This window comes from Stomoxys calcitrans, chromosome 2, assembly GCF_963082655.1.
Source record: "Stomoxys calcitrans chromosome 2, idStoCalc2.1, whole genome shotgun sequence".
Taxonomy (NCBI): domain Eukaryota; kingdom Metazoa; phylum Arthropoda; class Insecta; order Diptera; family Muscidae; genus Stomoxys; species Stomoxys calcitrans.
In genome coordinates this window covers 168,207,343-168,230,274 of record NC_081553.1, presented here as the reverse complement: position 1 = coordinate 168,230,274, position 22,932 = coordinate 168,207,343, and the positions used below count along the sequence as shown (strand labels likewise).

The 22,932-nt window shown below is 39.2% G+C and overlaps 1 protein-coding gene across 30 annotated transcripts in view; it reads left to right on the top strand.

Moving 5' to 3' along the window:
- Positions 1-22,932, top strand: part of LOC106081129 (glutamate-gated chloride channel) — a 274,102-nt gene that overhangs the window by 205,990 nt on the left and 45,180 nt on the right. For all 30 annotated transcript variants that reach the window (XM_059362527.1, XM_013242999.2, XM_013243013.2 and 27 more), the window contains 2 exons: positions 190-324; positions 16,629-16,781. In XM_059362527.1, coding sequence (XP_059218510.1) covers positions 190-324; positions 16,629-16,781 — 288 coding nt within the window. The remainder of the gene's footprint in view (positions 1-189; positions 325-16,628; positions 16,782-22,932) is intronic.

Genomic DNA, 22,932 nt, shown 5'->3' with positions numbered 1-22,932 from the left:
CACTGATCGTTCGTTCCGTTGGAGAAACTAATTTCTATAACTGCTATTTAGACCATATACACAAGAAAACCAAAACAAAAGCTACCCCAATTAATCGATTACATTTTTTCTATCTTTTTCCCAAAATTATCTGCGACGTATCTACTATGAACTGAAATTTTTACCTCCCACACCCCACCCCACCCCTAGATGGCTGGACTACAAACGATCTTGTCTTCCTGTGGAAAGAAGGCGATCCTGTGCAAGTGGTAAAGAACTTACACCTACCTCGCTTTACACTTGAAAAATTCTTGACTGATTATTGCAACAGTAAAACCAATACGGGTACGTTCAAACTTGTTCACAATTGTGTTTTTCATTTCAAACTGTCTTAAAGTATGTATATGCTTTAATATCAGTTGGATTTTTTGAAACGTAATGTATTTGAGATTAATTTCGTTTTTACAATCCAATTTGTTTTGTTTGCCTATTAATTATGATCTAAATATATAAATATTAAAAATATTTATATATATTTCTTAAAACAAAAAAGAAAAGCGATAATGTTCTTTGTTTCTTATGATTTCCTTGTATGCCAAGTATTACTTACTAACTTATAACATATAATCGAATATAAACCCATACATCTACATATATATTTTAATTTTATGTTCAATGTTGGTACTTCCCCCTTTGGGGAGTTACATGTTATATTTGTCTCATTTCGTTGAATTGTATTGAATTTTATCTTGTGTTTCCTTAAAGAAAATGCTTTAATGTTTCTGAAGACTTTATGTTTTCTTTTCTGCTTGTTTCTTTCGTTCAATTAATTATGCAATTTAAGTTTCTTCCAAAAAGGATAAAAAAACAATCAATCTATAAAAACAATCTAAAATAAAGAAAAAGTTGTTTGTTACAATTTTCAAATCTAACTACACATCCACATTTACAATGAGACCCACACATCACTGCATACACACATCATCAAACATTTCCAAAATTTTATCACATAATAACTCAGCGGAGGAATTGAAGAAGCGAATGTGTTTTTTTTTTTTTTTTTTTTTTTCATATGTCATAATGTCTTACTTCATATGCAATGTTTTGAAATTGGTTTTTGTTTGATTTTTTTTTTTGTGTGGAAGAAATATTCTTTAGTAATATGTAATATTTAAAGTATATTTTGCCGCAATTAATGGAATGCTGCCAACCATTTGAACAGAGAGATGACGAACCGTCCAATTGAAGAAGCATGACTTTCAATAAAGGCCACCGTAGTTCAGAGGTTAGCATGTCCACCTATGACGCTGAACGCCTGGGTTTGAATCCTGGCAAGACCAGGATTTTAATGCTGGCAACTATGCTATGTAAAACTTTGAGTTTAATCATTGAGTTTAAACTTGAATCGGACTGCACTCATTGATATGTGAAATGTAAAAGCAAGATTTTTAAAAACTGCTGTTCGAATTATTTAAGAGAGTGGATGGTCAAGCCTCAGGAAAACCCATTTTGCCCAGGATACGAAGGAACTCACGGAGACACCGGAATCTTGGAATAATGACGTTGATCGAAGGTTTATAATTACGGAATTTAGGGTGAAGAAATCCTTTAGGGGTTTCCAACCATTTAAGTCACCCGGACCTGATGGAATTATCCGGCGTTACTACAGAAAGAGGTAGACTATCTGGCGCCTCGTCTGGCCAAAGTTTTCACAGCGTGCCTGGGACTTGCATATACTCCGAAAGCCTGGCAGGAGGCAAGGTTGGTTTTTACACCCAGCCCGGCAAGGCAAGTTAAGCGACACCAAAGGCCTACAGGCCCCTAAGCCTTACGTCCTTTCTACTCAAAACCATGAAACGTAGTGTGGACACCACGATAAAGAGTAGGACATCCAGCGAACTGCTCAAATACAAACAGCATGCCTATGTCAAGGGAAGGTCGGTGGAGACTGCCCTGCACGAGGTTGTGCATAAAATAGAAGAATCCTTCGATGCCAAAACGTACACACTGGCGGCATGCATTGACATCGAGGGGGCATTTAACAATGTGCGGACCGACACTGATCCAATCCTTACACCAATACCTGGCGGACCCGGTGCTTAGGGACTGGATAAACCATATGCTAAGGAACAGGTGGATAAATTGTGTGTCCCATGGCATAAATATTAGGGAAAATGTGGCACAGGGGGGCATTTTATCGCCGGATGCTGACTGAGGAGGGATTTGAACCCGTCTGCTACGCAGCTATGCAGAGGGGCCGAAAGGGTCTTGCATATGGCTTATGACTGGGCTAGACCCAGGCGTCTCAATGTTAATCCAGATAAGACTGAAATATGTCTGTTCACGAGGAAGACGAAGGTGAGCTAATTTAACGCACCACGTTTCCTCAATAAGACGATTTCGATATCTGACAAGGTCAAATACTTAGGTGTGATCTTGGACAGAAAATTGAATTGGAAGTGTCACATTCAGGAGTGTACTAAGAAGAACTATGTAGACGGGCCGTAGGCACGAAATGGGGCCTGAGTCCTAGGATAGTCCACTGGCTCTACAGGAGCGTGATTAGGCCAATACTTACTTACGCCTCTGTAGTTTGGTGGACTGTTATGGAGAAAAAGTGCAACATAAGGACCATACAACAGGTTAAGAGAACATGTTGTCTTGGCATAGGTGGAGCAATGAGGACCACGGCCACTAGGGACTGGAGACTATTCTAGATATCCGATCCATTCACATACAGTTTAAGTGTGAGGCAGCTACAGTGGCTATGAGACTTAAGGCGATGGGAGAATGGATTGAGGATGGGAGCAGCTCATACCATCGCGATATAATCGGGGCGACAATAGGAAACCTGGAAGGAAGGGAAGAGGTTGCCGATCGGATACCTGAGATGAACCTTGAAGTCGAGTGCGAGGCACTGCTGCCATCGGCACAGTCGTGGATTGACGGAACCCTAGCATTGCCATCTGGAAGATCATGTTACACGGATCGATCAAAGCTAGAGGACAGAGTGGGTCTGGGAGTTTACATTGAGAATCCAGGGACTGAAATCTGTTTTAGACTGCCTGACCATAATACGGTTCTGCAGGCGGAGATCCGGGCGATGACGGAATGCGTGAAGTGGTGTGGTGCTTACGCGAGGACGTCGAGTCTGAACATCTTTACCGACAGTAAAAAAAGGACTGTAAGGTCACGAACAGTCTTGCAGTGTAAGAGGAAGATTAACGTCTTCTCTGAGAATGGCAAAATTCGCATCGTAGACGATTTGGCGGTGAAGGCCAGAGGACTGCCGTCAATAAACTTTGTTAACCTGAAGCCTTTCGGGTCGACGCAGTTCCAATTAAGGGAGTGGGCGACGAATGCATATGCGACATTGTGGAACAGCGAAACGGTCGGTAGGACGGCGAAAATCCTATGGGGAGATCCAGAGTGAGAAGACGAGGCTATTAATGAAAGGAAGCAAGACGAAGGTATCATAACGGCTCACCTATGTAAAATCGGTGCGAAAAGTGATAGCATGTGTAGGGTATGCGGGGAAGATGATGAGACGTTGGAGCATTTCCTTTGTCATTGCCCGACTTTCGCGCCTAACAGATACCGGCACTTAGGTGGAGACACAATACCAGACGTGAACCAACTTAGGGGAGTGGTATTGAAAACAATTAAGGATTTTATAAGTAGTACGGAATTCCTAAAAAAAGTTTCTTTTAGAGGTTACTTTATACTTCTAAGAGCGCACAACAAGCCGATTATTTAGGCTTAGGTGTATGTCCATGGTGGCATGGGGCGGATTAATATCTGCACCCTCTTTTCAACCTAACCTAACCTATGCCAAAAATATTAAAGAACACGCAAAAAATAATTCATAAGCGATAAACGGAATTTTCAACAAGTTAACTTCTTTTGTAAAAAATAAGTTTTGAATCGGTGGGGTATATTCAGAAGCCAGAGAATGTGTGGACAATGTCTAGTGAGGAAACACTAGAACTGCTCGTTGATATACATTTCCCGGGAAAGTCTCCAACGGACAATGTGGCGCAAAAATGTGTTTTCACTGGTATGCATTTGTCGGAGGCTATTGGGGAAATTGTGTGTGAGCCGAAAATCTTTTGGGCGATAAGAAGTTTCGACTCCTTTAAGTCTCCAGACCCTAATGAGATATTACCGGTTGAATTACAAGCTGTGTCTAATAGATTGGTTCCCTGTCTAAGGAGATATACTCTGCTTGTATCGGAATGTTATAAATACCTAGACTTGAAGAGGTCTACCGCTTTGCTGCCATTGACTAGAACAGACGTCTCAGTCATTGTGTCCGTCATGACAGGTCACTGTCTAATCGGAAAACATGCTGACAGACTGAAGGTTGCAAAACAACGACTTTTTCAGAAGCTGTGAGGACATCGAAGAAGAAGAGAAAACATGCTGACAGCATGTCCCGCAATAGCATTCAGAAGGAGTTTCACTTTAGATTCTCATTTCTTTGAGAACCTGTCTGATTTAGAGGATGTGAACATTCGCAAGTTATTAGGCTGTGGTATCACAATGGACGAAACGTCTAAGTGTGTCTGATGGCAGATAGCCACTTAAACCTAACCTAACCTAACCTAAAGGTTTTACCGTAATCGAAGTGACTTTTACTTCAAAAAGTCCAAAATTCACGATTAATGTTCAACTATGGAGAAAAAGTATGCGCATTTACTATAAAAATAATACTTCCCTAAGAAAACGGAGTTGTTTTTCGGAAAAGTAAATGTCCTTTTTTTTGTAAAAACCGTTTGAAGAATCCTGTAAATTTGCCATAATGTATGAATATTTTTAAAAGCTAACTGTTACACTGGTCTTCATTGAAAGGTATATACATAGCTGGTTATTTTGTTATTTTAAAACACTGTTTGATAGGATTATCCCTAACTTATACTTAACTAAATGGTTCTTTTTTAAGAGCAATAGGAAAGTTTTTCAAAAAATAAAAACTATTAAAATTCAGAAAAATGCATAAAATCTATATTTGAATCAATAATACGGTCCATATACTTTAATGTTTGAAGATTATTTCTTGCTAATGTTGTTTGGCAACATTTCGGCCAGTATCTCACGAATAAATGCATCAATGTTGTATTCCAATGCGTCAATTGAAGCGGGCTTGTCTGTATAGACATGAGCTTTAACATGCTGTGTGGTATCCTGCCACACTTTTGGAGTACATGCAAGTCCAAGGCACGCTTTATATACAAAAAGAATGAATTTATGGCGAGTTGGCATGTCCGCCAATAACGCTGAATGAGTGATTTAGAATCCTGGATAAACTATCATAAAACAGGAAGGCACGGGATAGCTTTGAACATCACACAGACTAGGCTTGCTCTCCTAATAAAGCTTGAAAAGGATTGAAACCTTTCAAATGCAATAGCTACAAAATGCAAATGTGTCTACATCTTAGTAGGATAAGTTGGGTAAGGTTAGGTTACATTGACGTCAGCGAAGCAGTTTCACTTAGACATTTTAGTCCGTTGAAATACCACAGACAAATGAGAAGGAAGATGCCTTCTAGTTCCTATCGTTGAACCAGCCAGATCGTTTTAAAAAGCCTAATATCCTGCTAATTCTCACTTCCGCTAATTCAGTGGAGTCTTCAAGGAACATATAATTAAACTCCTTCTACATACCACTAAGCAACAGGCAGATTGTGCTTCATAATTTGCTGTTTCTCAGACACTGAACTCAATTGTTATGGGTCCAAAAGCATAAATCGATATCGGTCTATTGGCAGCTATTGTGTTGCCCAAAAAGTAATTGCGGATTTTTCATATAGTCGGCGTAGACAAATTTTTTCACAGCTTGTGACTCTGTAATTGCATTCTTTCTTCTGTCAGTTATCAGCTGTTACTTTTAGCTTGCTTTAGAAAAAAAGTGTAAAAAAAATATATTTGATTAAAGTTTATTCTAAGTTTTATTAAAAATGCATTTACTTTCTTTTAAAAAATCCGCAATTACTTTTTGGGCAACCCAATATATCCCAATCTGAACTGATCTGGGTCAAATTGCAGAAATATGTCGAAGAGCCTAACACAACTCACTGTCCCAAATTTCGACGACATCGGACAATAAATGCGCCTTTTATGGGCCCTGAACCTTACATAGAGAGATCGGTTTATCTGGGCCAAATAGAAGGAGGATATCGAAGGATATAACACAACTCACTGTTACAAATTTTGGCAAAATTGGACAATAAATGCCCCTTTTATGGGCCTAAAACCTTCAATCGAGAGATCGGTCTATATGACAGCTATATCCAAATATGAACCGATCTGGTCCAAGTTGAAAAAGGATGTCAAGTGGCCTAACGCAACTCACTGTCCCAAATTTTAGCAAAATCGGACAATAAATGTCCGGCGGATCGGTCTATATGGGAGCTATATCAAGATATAGTCCGATATAGCCCATCTTCGAACTTAACTTGCTTATGGACAAAAAAATCTCTGCAACGTTTCAGCTCAATATTTCTATTTTTAAAGACTAAAGCGGGATTTCAACAGACAGACGGACGGACATGGCTAGATCGTCTTAGATTTTTACGTTGATCAAGAATATATATACAATACTTTATAGGTTCGGAAATGGATATTTCGATGTGTTGCAAATGGAATGACAAAATGAATATACTCCCATCCTTCGGTGGTGGGTATAAAAACAGTTGGTTGTCCAAAGAGAACACTTCCTCAACTTCAAGGTATATCCAGAGGCAATAAGTTTTCGTTAGATTACACTATTGAAGGCACCATCAATGCAATGAAATGTTACCTAGTACATTCAGTTTCAGCCGACTTGTCCTCAGGCGAAGTTGAAGAGCATACGACTAGCAGCCTCGGTTGCCAGCTGCTTTACTAGGAAATCTTAGGTCCATTGTGTCCGCCATAGAAAATGGTAGAAGAGAAGAAAAAGACGAAAAAATATTGAGGTGTCAAAGGTGTTTTGATACAAGACATCAGAAAAGGCAGAAAAATAATGAAAGTAGGGCACTGGGAGGACCGAAAAGAAACTCTCACCACTGAGAGTATGCGCCAGTTAACCAATTCGTCTCACGGATTCTCAGGCATAATTTAGAGCCTAGACCATTGTTCGAAAAAATTCTTTGCATCCTGTAACAAGTTTCGACCTAATATGGCCCGTCGCCAAGAAGATGAATGCCCAAAGTTTAAGGAGCTCCAACTACCTGACCCTCTCAGTCTTCGTTGCCACAGACCCAACATATAGGAACAAAGGAATACGGTCCGATGATATAAGGCGCCTCATTCGGCGCGCTGTATCTTCTCTATCATACTGCGGAGGGCTCAGTTGCCCAGTCGTCTTGCTCCTTTTTACCAATGAGCAAGATGCTTATGGTACAAAGCTTTGCGTCTGCCCAAATGGTGCCAGTTGATCTATATGAGGTTCCTGTATGTTGGCTCAAGCCAATATCTGAGAGAAGAAAATTTATCTATGGTTCAAATTAGAGTCTAATCCTTTAAAATAGTACCATCGAGATTCATCAAAGTTATATCAATCACCTCTGAGCTATTACGTATCTGGCAAGCGCAGTTAGTTGCCCTAAGCTTTACTCGGAGACCAATGCTCCATTGTGATCGTCCTAGAAAGAAATGAAATAGGAGAGGCCCTGTAGCCGAAGTTTACCAGCCCACTCCGTGACAGCACATTCATCATACTAGGTATCCACCATCTCAAACAGCCAACACAGAGGGGGGTTCACCATCGACGTCGCTCTCCAAGAGCCCATCCGAGTTTCAAACCTGACCAGTTCGTCAGCCGCTTCGTTCCACGCCACCCCTTGATAGCACGGGATCCAGCACAATCTAATGGCAGTCTCAGTCCACCTATGACCTAAAAAATTCTGCTCATGATCTCGTGAGGCTTTTTGATATCCAAAAGTTTGGAAGGCCATACATTTAGTTAAAATAACGAGCTTTCGCTTGCACTTCTTCATGCCCAAAACACATACACCACTTAAACATTTTTATATAAACGATTAACTGATTTTCAAATGTTTCAATATTTTATTTTTTTATTTGTTTGAGTATTTATTGTTAAATAGGAGTTAGATATGCATGCAGTAATTTCTTTGCAAAAACGTAACAAATATTGTCAATTATAAATCATACTGTGACTGATTAAAAGGATCTGAAATCAGATATTTCTGATAATCGTCTCATTCCAAATCTTTGAAGTAGCATTCAATTAGATATATTTTCATCATAAAACATTTCCGCCTTAGAGCAGGTATTCAGGACATTTAAAATAAAATTCAAATGTTCACATGTGGTCTTTTTAAATTACAACTCCAAGCCTAACTAACTTCCTGAGTATTTGCTAATAAACATTAACTTCAAGCCTATGCTGTGAGCACTTTTGCTACTTCTATTCGATGTTTGTATTTAATTTTCAGAAACATATTTTATCATTTTACCTACCATGCCTTTTTTTGTTTAGTAAGTGTTTTTGTTATACCTTTAGATTTGGCTTATCTTTGCCTATGTTGTTGGCGTTATTAGATGTGTATTAAAATAAAGAAATTTACAACAATGTTAAGTTATATTCTTATGAAGTCGTTCGGAGGACATATCTTGCAACTCGTTAGTTCAATTTATTTCTTATACTTATTTCGTTTCGTTTGAGAACATCAAGTATAGCGGAGAGTGAATTTGAAATCGATCAAATATTCCATCAGAGCAATCATCACACTAACTGAATTTATAGCAACAACAACTCCTCGGTTCTTTGAATATGTTAGTTACAGTAATTATTCCACAAATAACGAAATAATCTTCAGGATGATTAGGTTAGATGGAAAGGAGGTTGCAGATATTAATCCGCCCCATGCCACTGTGGACATACACCTAAGCCAATAATCGGTTTGTTGTGCGCTCTAAAAACTATAAAGTAACCTCTAAAAAGAAAATTTGTATTAAGGAATTCCGTGCTACTTACAAAATCCTTAATTGTTTTTCATACCACTCCCCTAAGTTGGTTCATGTCTGGTATTGTGTCTCCACCTAAGTGCCGGCATTTGTTGGACGCGAAAGCCGGGCAATGACAAAGGATATGCTCCAACGTCTCATCATCTTCCCCGCATACCCTACACAAGCTATTACTTGCCACACCGATTTTACATAAGTGAGCTCGTAGTCCTATGTGTACCGTTATGATACCAATAGCTATACTGACCTCCTTCTTGCTTCCTTTCAGTAACAGCCTCGTCTTCTCACGATCTGGATCCCCCCATCGGATTTTCGCCGTCCTATCGACCGCTTCACAATGTTGCTGCGTATTCGTTGCCCACTCCCTTAACTCGGACTGCGTCGTCCCGAAAGGCTTCGGGTTAACCAAGTTTATGGACAGCAGTCCTCTGGCCTTCACCGCCAAATCGTCTGCCCTTTCATTTCCCATTACTCCGTTATGGTCCGGCACCCAAACGATGCGGATTTTGCCATCCTGAGAGAAGGCGTTAATCTCCTTCTTACACTGCAAGACTGTTCGAGACCTTACCGTCCTGGTTGTTATTGCCCTTATGGCAATTTTACTGTCGGTAAAGATGTTCACACTCGACGTCCTCGCGTTAATACCACACCACTTTACGCATTCCGTGATCGCCCGGATCTCCGCCTGCAGGACCGTATTATGGTCTTAAACAGTCTAAAACAGATCTCAGTCCGTGGTTTCTCAATGTATACCCCCAGGCCCACTCTGTCCTCTAGCTTTGATCCATCAGTGTAATACGATCTTCCAGATGGCAATACTAGGGTTCCGTCAATCCAAGACTGTGCCAATGGTAGCAGTGCCTTGAACTCGACTTCGAGGTTTTTCTCAGGTATCCGATCGGAAACCTCTTCTCTTCCTTCCAGGTATCCGATCGGAAACCTCTTCTCTTCCTTCCAGGTTTCCTATTGTCGCCTTGATTATACCACGATGGTATGAGCTGCTCCCATCCTCAATCCATTCTCCCATCGCCTTAAATCTCAAAGCCGCAGTGGGTGACTCACACTCACTCTGTATGTCAATGGGTCAGATATCTAGAATAGTCTGGTCCCCATCGCTCCGCCTATGCCAAGACAATATGTTCTCTGAACCTGTTGTATGGTCCTTATGTTGCACTTTTTCTCCATAGCAGTTCACCAAACTACTGAGGCGTAAGTAAGTATTGGTCTAATTACGCTCCTGTAGAACCAGTGGACTATCTTAGGATTCAGGCCCCATTTCGACCCCACGGCCCGTCTACATAGTGCCCAACATCGGTGAGCCTTCTCAGTACGCTCCTGAATGTGACACTTCCAATTCAGTTTTCTGCCAAGATCACACCTAAGTATTTGACCTTGTCAGATATCGAAATCGTCTTATTGAGGAAACGTGGTGCGTTAAATTGGCCCACCTTCGTCTTCCTCGTGAACAGGCATATTTCAGTCTTCTCTGGGTTAACATTGAGACCTCTAGGTCTAGCCCAGTCATATGCCATATGCAAGACCCTTTCGGCCCTTCTGCATAGCTCGTTCGGATCCTTACCCCTTAGAAGTATTATAACATCGTCTGCGTAGCATATGGATTCAAATCCCTCCTCAGCCAGCATCCGTAATAGGTCATTTATGGTGGTCACCCATAGGAATGGCGATAAAATTCCCCCCTCTGGCTTGCCCTGTGCCACTTTCTCTCTTATATTTATGCCATGGGACACACAATTTATCCACCTGTTCCTTAGCATATGGTTTATCCAGTCTCTAAGGACCGGGTCCACCCGGTACTGATCTTAGGATTGGATCAGTATGTCGGTCCGCACATTGCTAAAAGCCCCCTCGATCTCAATGCGTACCGCCAGGGTGGTGTATGTTTTGGGATCGAAGTTCTTCTATTTTATGCACAACCTCGTGCAGGGCAGTCTCCACCGACCTTCCCTTAAAATAGGCATGTTGTTTGTAAATATTTGAGCAGTTCAGGTCGGGGTGACTTAAATGGTTTGAGGTTCCTCAAGGATTCATTCACCATAAATTCCGTTATTATAAACCTTCGGTCAACGCCATTATTCCAAGATTCCGGTGTCTCCGTGAGTCCCTTCGTATCCGGTGGAAAATGAGTTTCATCAAAAGCCTCAACCAGGAGGCACGTTTTGCCGCTCTCGTAATCTAATTGTATTCCTTGAGCCGTGTGTAATAGTCATCCCAATAAACTTCACCTTTCTTACGACATGGTCTGTTAAAAAATCTGCGGACCTCTTTCCCAATATTGCGAATCTCTCCGGTCATCCAGGGTTTTTCTTAGGCTGATTTCCTTTCCCGAAGTGGACAACAATCTTCGAAAGACCCCACCAGTCGTGTCGTTATCCTGTTGACATTCTCGTCAATGTCTTCTATGCTTGGACAATCTAAATCATCTTGCCAAAGTCTTCTTTTGATTAGCCTTCCGAATTTTGTCCAGTTGGTCTTCAAGTTATTCCGGAAGCTTATCGGATTCGGCGCTGGCCGTGCTATTCTAAACCTAATGTACCGATCATCAGAGAAAGAGTGTTCCATGGAGAACCTCCAATCGTGAACCTCATCGATTAGATTTTCCGAACATTTCGCCAAATCTAATACCTCCTTTCTAATCCTATTAACAAAGGTAGCGGTGTTACCAATATTAAGTGTTATTAGGTCGTTAGTATTCAAGAACCCTGTCAGGGCTTGGCCTTGCTTATTAGTGTTGGTACTACCCCACGAAATGTGGTGAGAGTTCGCATCGCACCCTATTAGTACCTCGTTTCCTGTCTGTTTTGCTTTCCTCACCAGTCGTTGCAGCTCCGACGTGGGTGGCGGTGTCGGATAGTCGAAAGGCAGATAAAGTGATGCCAGGTATGCGACGTTGACAACCCTGGGGAAAATACATAATTCAAATTTTTATGACAAACAACGCACGTTCTCGGCCGAGTACCAGTGTTAGCATAGAGTAATTGGTAGTTGATATGGTTCAGTCCAGAAACTTTGTTCCAGGTATGAATATTGTCCTTGCGTGTGTAGCAATTCGTTAATTTGTTTGGAGGACTTTGGATTTCGGACATCTTCAGTTTTCGTGTTTATATGTATCGGCTTATATGAGAAAAATCTATTACCTGCGCTGCCTACAATGTAGCCGCAATGGATATGGTTCATTAGGTTTTAAACATTTAATTGTTTTAACTTTTGTAACTTGTTTCACTCTATAAACATGTGTTTACTCCATTAAACTAAGGAATATAGTGAAAAAAAAAAATATTCATCAAATCAACAAACTTTCACGAATAACGGTTAAAATATTTTTTCCCCCTATCGTTGACACATAAGAAGGGCAATTTTTTGGATCGAGACCAATTGGCAATGCAAATTTTGCTCATGAACATTCCACTAATAGCTATTTATCTACACCAAAATGGAACTAGTCTAGTAAATTTACTACTACTAGTTGATTACTGAACTAGAAGTTGGTGCCAGCTGACTACTTTAAATGTAAGCGGGATGATAATGTACCAGTGGTACAAAAAATTAAACTGAGACTCTGTGTGTGAGATGCTCCCTTCAAATCCCTTCTAGTTCCTACCGTTGAACCATCCAGATCGCTTTAAAAAGCCCGATAACTTGCGAATGTTCACATCCGCTAAATCAGACTAATTCTCAAAGAAATTATAACCTAAAGTGAAACTCGTTCTAACTGCTAGTGCGGGACTATAGAACACAGAAGGTGTTCTATAGTCTCTTCTTCTTCGATGTCCCTACAGCTTCTGCAAAAGTCGTTGCTGGCAACCTTCAGTCTGTCAGCATGTTTTCCGATTAGACAGTGACCTGTCATGACGGACACAATGACTGAGACGTCTGTTCTAGCCAGTGATAGTAACGCGGTAAACCTCTTCAAGTCTAGATGAGGCCACATAGTTTTAGAATGCTCACACCCTCTCTTTGTGACCATCTATTATTCGTTGTCCTTCGGGCCTGGTCCTGAAAACTTAGCTTACATGTCGCTAGAGGCATACCCACAGATTCCAGTGTCCCTGGAGTGTGTAGGGTAGTTCCTAGTCTCGCAACCTCGTCTGCTTTATAATTCCCTGGGATATCTCTGTGGCCCGGCAGGTGAATTTTGAACTGTTCAGCCATCTCGTTGAGAGATCTGCGACAGTCGAGGGCGATTTTTGTGTTCAGAAATACGTTCTACAGAGATTTAATGGCTGCCTGAGAAGATATTTATGTCAATCGTCCTAATGAGATTATATCTTAGCCATTCCATCACTTCCTTAATTGCAAGGATCTCTACTTGATACACACTGCAGTGGTCGGGTAACCTCTTCGATATGACCAGTTCTAGATCTTTTGAGTACACCCCAAAGCCCACCTGGTCGTTTAGTTTGGAACCATCCGTATAGAAGTCTATGCAACTTCTGTTAACAGGAATATAGCAGTTCCAATCGGTTCGATCAGGAATAGTGGTACAGAACTTTTTATCAAAATGCGGCTCAGGTAGGGTGTAATCCACCCTGCCTGGAACATCGGATATTGTATCAAGAATAACACAGTGTCCATAGCCGCCACATGACCAATGAGAAAGCTCCCACAGCCACACATTTAGCCACAATGTCCAGAGGCATCAGATGTACCATTAAATTCAAGTGCATCAGATGGTGTCGTCCTCATTGCGGCTGTGATGCACAAACAAGCAATCCTTTGGATCCGGTTAAGTATTGAGCAGTAGGTTGATTTTTGAAGCGGCGTCCACCAGACCACAACACCATATTGCATAATAGGTCTGACAACTGCAGTATATACCCAATGCATGACACGTGATCTAAATCCCCAACTTTTGCCAATGGCCCTCTTGCTGGTGTACAGGGCAAGAGTGGCCTTTCATGCCCTTTCCAAAATGTTGGATTGGAAGTTCAATTTCCTGTTCAGCAAAACACTCAGGTATTTTGCGCTTTCTGTAAATGGAACATTCTCTCCACCCAAGGAGACAGGTTCCACTGTAGGCAACTTGTATCTCCTGCTGAAAAGAACTACTTCTGTCTTGCACGAATTTATACCCAGACCACTTTCGGTAGCCCATTTTGCTGTTGCACGTAGAGCTTCCTAAAGTATATCTTTTAGAGTGCTGGGAAACTTTCCCCTAACCGCAATTGGCACTACATCAGCATACGCGACATTTTACGCCTTTTTCTTCCAGAGACAATAATATATTGTTAACTAACGACTGAAACAAAGAGCATAAGCGTACGTTTGAATTAGGTATGAAAACTCGCGTGAAGAAAATATTCTTATTGTGCACCACTATCCTGTAGCTCCTGTAAACTATGTAACAATTACAACTTGTTATGAATGTTATATGGCTCCTTCAAGTCATCAAACTGCGGCTCCATACAGTGGACGTGAATTAACGAGCGACTTTGTCACGTAACGCTTTTGTCTGGCATCATTCTGGAAAGGGAGATGTCCTCCAAATGGTGTTTGAATTTCAATCGTTTGTCTATCAGGACTCCAAAATATTTAAAACTATCGATTGATTTTATCACCACTCCACTCTCTTCAACAGTCAGATTCTCTTTGTTTCTCTTCCCACTTTTGAGTATAGCCGCCGTTTATGTTCTGCCAGATGTAAGTTAATTGCCAACAAATTTTGGAGGCCACCGTAGCGCAGAGGTAAGCATGTCCGCCTATGACGCTGAAGTTCGAATCCAGGCGAGACCATCAGAAAAAATTTTCAGCAGTGGTTTTCCCCTACTAATGCTGGCAACATTTGTGAGGTATTTTGCCATGTAAAACTTCTTTTCAAAGAGGTATCGCACTGCGGCATGCCGTTCGGACTCGGCTATAAATAGAAGGCCCCTTATCATTGAGCTTAAACTTGAATCGGACTGCACTCATTGATAAGTGAGAAGTTTGACCCTGTTCCTTAGTGGAAGGTTCATGGGCAAAATTTGCAAAGATGTAAGTTCGTTGTCGCCTGCGGCCCTTTATAGCCCGACTGGCAAACGCCTTGTACACTCAGCACACCCTCTGTAACTGTTATCTCATTACATCTAAATACATCTCTAGAGGTGGCTCTACCAGGTTAAGAAGGTGGGTTTTTCATGATATAATGAACCAACCTTGCCGCATAATATAATTTTTGGATTTTTAGCATCTTGGATGCCAAATTATCTTTAGTGGGCAATATATATATATATATATATATATATATATATATATTGACATCCATCACTGACTTTCGACATCTTTAAATCCAAGTCTTATAGCGATGTATATATGTATCTTCTTTTATTACGATCCCATATGTACCATTCTTGGTTATAGAAATCGATAAAAGGTTATTTAAGTTGTCTTAGCTTCCGTTTTCGAGAATGTAATTATATAACTTCATAAATATCACTTCAATGATATTCGAAGAAACCAAAAAACTCGTGATAATTGTGCGAATTAAATATATTGGACAACCTTTTATAATGTTAACATACTTCAAAATCTGTGTACACTTTACTCTAGAGAATTTAGTTAAAGAAGGTCTAATAATAAAACAATCAAAATGCATGTGATAAGTTACATCTTGAGGTAATAACATACAACTCTTGTTAGAAAAAATTTTTTATATTCTTTTTTTTTTTTTGATATGAATAGTTTGTGTTTTTGTGTTCGTATTTGTCAAATTTTTTTCTTGCAGAACTTCAAACATCCAGAACCAAGTGTTTTGAAAATTTAAATGATTTACTTTGTTACAAATATTTATATACTGTTTTATTACAAATCAAACAAACAAAATACTTCTCAGCTACAACAAATAATCATTAGATACAACAAAACCTACACAAATCTTTGACACATAATACGACAGACCCCTCTAAAATCACAATGCAACTCCAACAAATTACTCCAAACAACAGTCGTTCACATACTATCGTTTAATGGTTGGAATTTGGACAGATTTGCCAGATGCATTGATGAGATAAATTCAACGAAAATTGCCAATTTAAAAATTATTTAATGCTGTATAATGTTTTTTTTCTGCTATCAAGAAGAAAGAAACCAAAACAAAAAATATGAGAATATATAAACCTGAAAAAAAGAAAATTGAACAAAATAAACTTTTGGCTCCTTTTGAGAGCAAAATAAATTTTAGCAACAACAGCAACTACAAACTTAAATCAACTTCAACAACAACTTTGTCTTGAAGAGTATGGAACGCATTGCCAACAAATTAACGGAAATGAACTGAATGCAATTTCCATTTAAATTCGTTCATTTCCGTTAGATTTTGTTGTTGCACATATACAAATGCCATAAAGAAGTGTTGATTCTACTTGCCTATGAATGAGAAAAAAATGAAAAAAAACACGTTATATTATAATCTTATTACCTTTTCGTTGAGTTTTATTTTTAACACTTGTTTTATGTCAATTGAAAATACTATTATTTTGGTAATTTCCGCCTAAATTTCTGTTTGTATATTTTTTTATACTTGAAATTTTTGTTTCTTTCTCCTTTTTCAATTATTGTATTTTCCTTTCTTTTGTTATTAAATGTCATTTATATTTTCTTTTTATGAAATACCTACTGAAGACCCTACGTTTTACGTTTTATCATTTGTTTGTATATTTTTTGTACCTTGTATACTCATAGGTGAATACAGTTGCCTCAAAGTCGATCTACTATTCAAGCGAGAATTCTCATATTACTTAATTCAAATTTATATCCCATGCTGTATGCTGGTAATTGTCTCATGGGTGTCATTCTGGCTAGATCAAGGTGCTGTACCAGCTCGTGTCTCCTTGGGTAAGTTGTAACAAACATGCTTCACTACGAACCACTCCACCAAAAAAAACACTCTACTACCCGTTAGCACACAAATACATACAATGTTAAAAAAAAACAACAACAAATACACTTTTTTATACTTCCCCAAACGACACTCTCCGCCATTAACGACGACTTGACTTCGGCTTTTTTATTGAGAACAAAAATTAATCATTTGCTTAGCGTTACTAGATCGATCGATGGGTCTTTATCTCACGAAAGTCAGCAGCACACTAATGATTCTTATTGTTCTCCTCCTCTTTATGTACATAGAAAAGCAGAACAAAGGGTTGCCAACTATTAATTTATTTTTATTTTTTTCAGCAAACACACACACATTGTTATTCCTTGAAGAAAAAAGTGGTTTTGCAGCATGATCTGTGGTATTTAGTTTATAATTTTACAAACACTTGTGGAATGACATTTTTGAAACAAATATTTTTTTTTTTTTGTATACTCAGAAATATACTAACAATTCTCATAATTATTCCTAGGTGTGACTCATGATCAAACAAAGGAGTCAATGTCGCTTGTAAGACGCGACATCGTACATATGGTTCAGCCATATTACACGTCAAATATCAACGTCGGCTTTTTTCTTAACACGCTCTTAAAATTGGTAGACTCTGGGTCAGAATAACCGCATACGTTAGAAAATGAAATAGTTCCAAATCTTTCTTTTGTGAATCATGCATTTCTTTATGGAACTAGAATTTTCGAAAATTAAGAACGCGAATGTTTGAATCGATCATAATTTAAAAAAAAAGTCGACATTAAAATGTGTATAAAAGTGTTTTAACAACAAATTAAATAGGATATGAAATTTCATTCGATACGCAAGCGCCTTCGAACACGTATGCGATAATTCGGCCTCAGATTGTTCTAATCTTATCACATCTCTATTGCTCATCTTTGCTCTTGCGACAATGAGAATGCCATGCATTATTATGTTTTTTATATTTAGGATGGGGATATACTAATTTTGTCATTCTGTTTGTAACACCTCGAAATATGCGTCTAAGACCCCATAAAGTATATATATTCTTCATGCTCATGTCATTTTAAGTCAATCTAGCCATGTCCATCCGTCTGTCTGTCGAAAGCACGCTAACTTTCGAAGGAGTAAAGCTAGCCTCTTGATATTTTGCAAAAATATTTCTTATTAGTGTAGGTCGGGTAGGATTGTAAATAGGCCAAATCGGTCCATGTTTTGATTCTCATCCGATTTGTGCAACGGCTTCTCTCATGGCTTTTAACATACGTGTCTAATATGGTCTGAATCGATCGAGCTTGACACAGCTCCCATATAAACCTATCTCCCGATTTTACTTCTTAAGCCCCTTCAAGGCGCAATTCTTATCCGAATGAACTGAAATATTAAACAATGACTTCTACGATGTTCGACATTCATTTATGGTCCGAATCGGACTATAACTTGATATAGCTCCAATATCATAACAGTTCTTATTCATTATTCTTTGTTTGCCTAAAAAGAGATACTGCGCATAGAACTCGATAAATGCGATCCATGGTGGATGGTATATAAGATTCGGCCCGAACGGCTTAATAATAACGCTCCTAATGAGAGTCTAAGCCCAACTGAGAGTCAAGAACCAGAGTCAAAAAAAAGTTCTAGCGGCGAAACCAGAATCTGAATTCATATTAGAGGGATGAAAGAGTTACAGCGAGAGTGGTGGTAAAGATGTTATTTACCTATTTTAATTTTATACCCACCACCGAAGAATAGGAGTATATTCTGCTTGTCATTCCTTTTGCAACACATCGAAATATCCATTTCCGACCCTATAAAGTATATATATATTCTTGATCAGCGTAAAAATCTAAGACGTCCGTCCGTCTGTCTATTGAAATCACGCTACAATCTTTAAAAATAGAGATATTGACCGGAAACTTTGCACAGATTTTGCCCAAATTTGGGACAGTGAGTTAAGGTAAACCCTTCGACATCAGATCGTTCCAGATTTGGATATAGCTGCCATATAGACCGATCTCTCGATTTGAGGTTTTGAGCCCATAAAAGGCGCATTTATTGTCCGATTTCGCCGAAATTTGTGACAGTGAGTTGTGTGAGGCCTTTTGCCATCCTTCTTCAATTTGGCCCAGATCGCTTCAGATTTGGATATAGCTGCCATATAGACCAATCTCTCGATTTAAAGTTTCGGCCCCTATGAAAGGCGCTTTTATAATCCGATTTCACTGAAATTTGACACAGTGATTTACATTAGGCTTTTCGACATCCGTGTCGTATATGATTCAGATCGATCTATATTTGGATATGGCAACCAAAAACCCAATATTTTGTTCCTCAAAATAGAACAATGTCTTGTCCTTATTACACCACTCAATATCCGTGTCGAATTTGGTCCAAATCGGACCATATTTCAATATAGCTGCTATGGGGGCATAAATTATGCATTTTCACCGGATTATGACAAAAGGTGGTTTACATATATACCCGAGGTGGAGGGTATCCAAATTTCGGCCCGGCCGAACTTAACGCCTTTTTACTTGTTTAGAACTTCAAAGTATACGATAATGCATTTAAACATAATTGTCACTCTTAACTTAAAAGTATTTGTTACAAATTTTACACACAAACATCTGAAATTTTTTAAACATGGAAATTCTTTCATGTATGGATGCCATATTTTTGCTGAAATTCACTACAAAATTTTTGGTAACGCGGCGAACTTTCACGAAAATGTGACAATATTATGAGAGATAAATGTGGTGAGAGATGAGAATTTTGAGAGCGACGCTGTCAAAATAGAATAGATTCGATTTCAGCGTCAAGACGCTAGATTCCGGCGCTACCCTCTGATTTTTTTTCTTTTTATATCCTCAACCATAAGATGGGGGGTATACTAATTTCGTCATTCTGTTTGTAACTACTCGAAATATTCTTCTGAGCCCCCCTAAAGTACATATATTCTTGATCGTCGCGACATTTTATGTCGATCTAGCCATGTCCGTCCGTCTGTCCGTCCGTCCGTCCGTCTGTCCGTCCGTCGGTCTGTCGAAAGCACGCTAACTACCGAAGGAGTAAAGCTAGCCGCTTGAAATTTTGCACAAATACTTCTAATTAGTGTAGGTCGGTTGGTATTGTAAATGGGCCATATCGGTCCATGTTTTGATATAGCTGCCATATAAACCGATCTTGGGTCTTGAATTCTTGAGCCTCTAGAGTGCGCAATACTTATCCGATTCGAATGAAATTTTACACGACGTGTTTTGCTACGATATCCAACAACTGTGCCAAGTATAGTTCAAATCAGTCCATAACCTGATATAGCTGCCATATAAACCGATCTTGGGTATTGACTTCTTGATCCTCTGGCGTGCGCAATTCTTATCCGATCAGAATGAAATTTTGCACGACGTGTTATGTTATGATATCCAACAACTGTGCCAAGTATGGTTCAAATCGGTCCATAACCTGATATAGCTGCCATATAAACCGATCTTGGGTCTTGACTTCTTGAGCCTCTAGAGGGCGCAATTCTTATCCGATTACAATGGAATTTCGCACGACGTGTTTTGTTATGATACCCAACATCTGTGCCAAGTATGGTTAAATCGGTCCATAACCTGATATAGCTGCCATATAAACCGATCTTGGGTCTTGACTTCTTGAGCCTCTAGAGGGCACAATTCTTATCCGATTTGAATGAATTTTTGCACGAAGTATTTCGCTATGATATCCAACAACTGTGCCAAGTATGGTTCAAATCGGTCCATAACCTGATATAGCTGTCATATAAACAGATCTGGGGATTTGACTTCTTGAGCTTCTAGAGGGCGCAATTCCTATCCGATTTGGCTAAAATTTAGCATGACGTATTTTATTTTTACTTTCAACAACTGTGTCAAATAAGGTTCAAATCGGTTCATAACCTGATATAGCTGCCATATAAACCGATCTGGGATCTTGCCTTCTTGACCCCTAGAGGTCGCAATTATTATCCGATATGCCTGCAATTTTGTACGATGGATCCTCTCATGACCATCAACAAACGTGTTTATTATGGTCTGAATCGGTCTAAATCCCGATACAGATCCCATATAAATAGTTCTCTGTTTTACTTCGTGAGCCCCAATGGGCGCAATTCTTATACGAATTGGCTGAAATTTTACACAGGTCTCCAACATATATTTAATTGTGGTCGGAACCGGACCATATCTTGATATCGTTTTAATAGCAGAGCAACTCTTTTCTTATACCCTTTTTTGCCTAAGAAGAGATGCCGGGAAAAGAGCTCGACAAATGCGATCCATGGTTGAGGGTATATAAGATTCGGCCCGGCCGAACTTAGCACGCTTTTACTTGTTCTCATATAAAATGCACGTAAAACAATTTTCCTCTTATTCTTGACTCTTTTATTGGGTTTAGACTTCTAAATGACAATTTTCTTTCTGGTTTATAATTTTCCTTTAATGGCAAAATACCACTGGGTCACAAAGAAGACAAGACTTTCAGCAAATTGTTTTAAACAAACAATTGTTTTGTACATCTGCCTCAATCATGCGTTTTTAACAATAGAGATATTAAGCTAAAGGTTAGGTTAGGTTATAGTGACACTTTATATTTAGACCATTGGCATACCAAGTTGCCTTCTAATAAACTTATAAGCTTACTTGCTCCTAGAGGCATAAACTATAGAATTTAGTTATTCTGAAATGTGTTAAGTAGTTCCTACTCTTTGCAAGCTAGCCTGCTGGACCGGGAGCTTTTGCTGACTTAAATTTGCCGCTGACATATCTGATGCAATTACAGAGTCACAAGCTGTGAAAAAATTTGTCAACGCCGACTATATGAAAAATCCGCAATTAATTTTTGGGCAACCTAATACATCTGCCTCAATCATGCGTTTTTAACAATAGAGATATTAAGCTAAAGGTTAGGTTAGGTTATAGTGACAGTTTATATTAAGACCATTGGCTTATAAGCTTACTTGCTCTTAGAGGCATAAACTATAGAATTTAGTTATTCTGAAATGTGTTAAGTAGTTCCTACTCTTTGCAAAGCTAGCCTGCTGGACCGGGAGCTTTTGCTGACTTAAATTTGCCGCTGACATATCTGATGTCAACGAGAAAAAAGATCGACTATTTGCGATGTTCTCGATGGAAGGACTTCTCTGGCCGATACGTTATCCGGGAATAGGGTATTTGCAATTGTACGTGCTCTTCCGACACATTTTTGTAAAACATCTCATCAGAATAGAACTGGCTGTAATACTTCTACTAGGTAGTATGTTATTGGAGGTTTATATTACCGTTAAAAAGTTTATCTAAAATTTCAGCTCCTTTATAATTGATGTCGTTTTGTTATTATAGATTAATATCAAGAAATGCTACCTTTGTATACTCGTCGACAGCGAGAGAAGCCTTTATGCCTGTTGTAGATAGTAAGGACATTTTGCAAGAGGTTCTATTAAGTAAATACGTCCTGTTCATATGTTTATTGCCATTTTTTCAAGGGTAAGGGAGGGGTTATGCAACTTTGCTAGGCGAACTACACCATTTGTGAGTTTAATTCAGAAAATACCAATTGAAATTCAGAATATATCGGTTAAATGCAGATGTTATCTTGAAATTCAGGATATTGAATTGAAGTTCTGAGCATAAAGCAAATATAAGAACCTCCACTTGAGAGTTAACTACTTTATATGGAACAAGCAAAAATTATTTCAATTTGTGCAAAAAATTAACGAACTTATTCGTGAGGTATACATTTCAATCTGTTTTGTAAAAGAAACCACGTGTTGTCCCGCATTGGTACTAGGGAAGTTCAGACTCCACCAACATTAAAAGGACCAAATATCCACCTCATTGGAGTAATAACTATGTATTGTGAAATTAACATAATTAGACGCCGTGGAGGCGTCTGTTTTAAGATTGGCTTCATTTTCACCTCAAATGAAATGTGCTAAAGTCAAAACCTATGTTAAATGTCGTCCGGATACTCCACATGTAGGATAGGAGAAACTACAAATGTCAGCCGGATGTACGTACCGGTTTGACTCGATGGAGATCTTCGTCGTTAAGGGCTGCCCCCACAGTATACATGTTCGTCATGGGAGAGGCACATCCCGGGGGGCCTTCTCCGCAC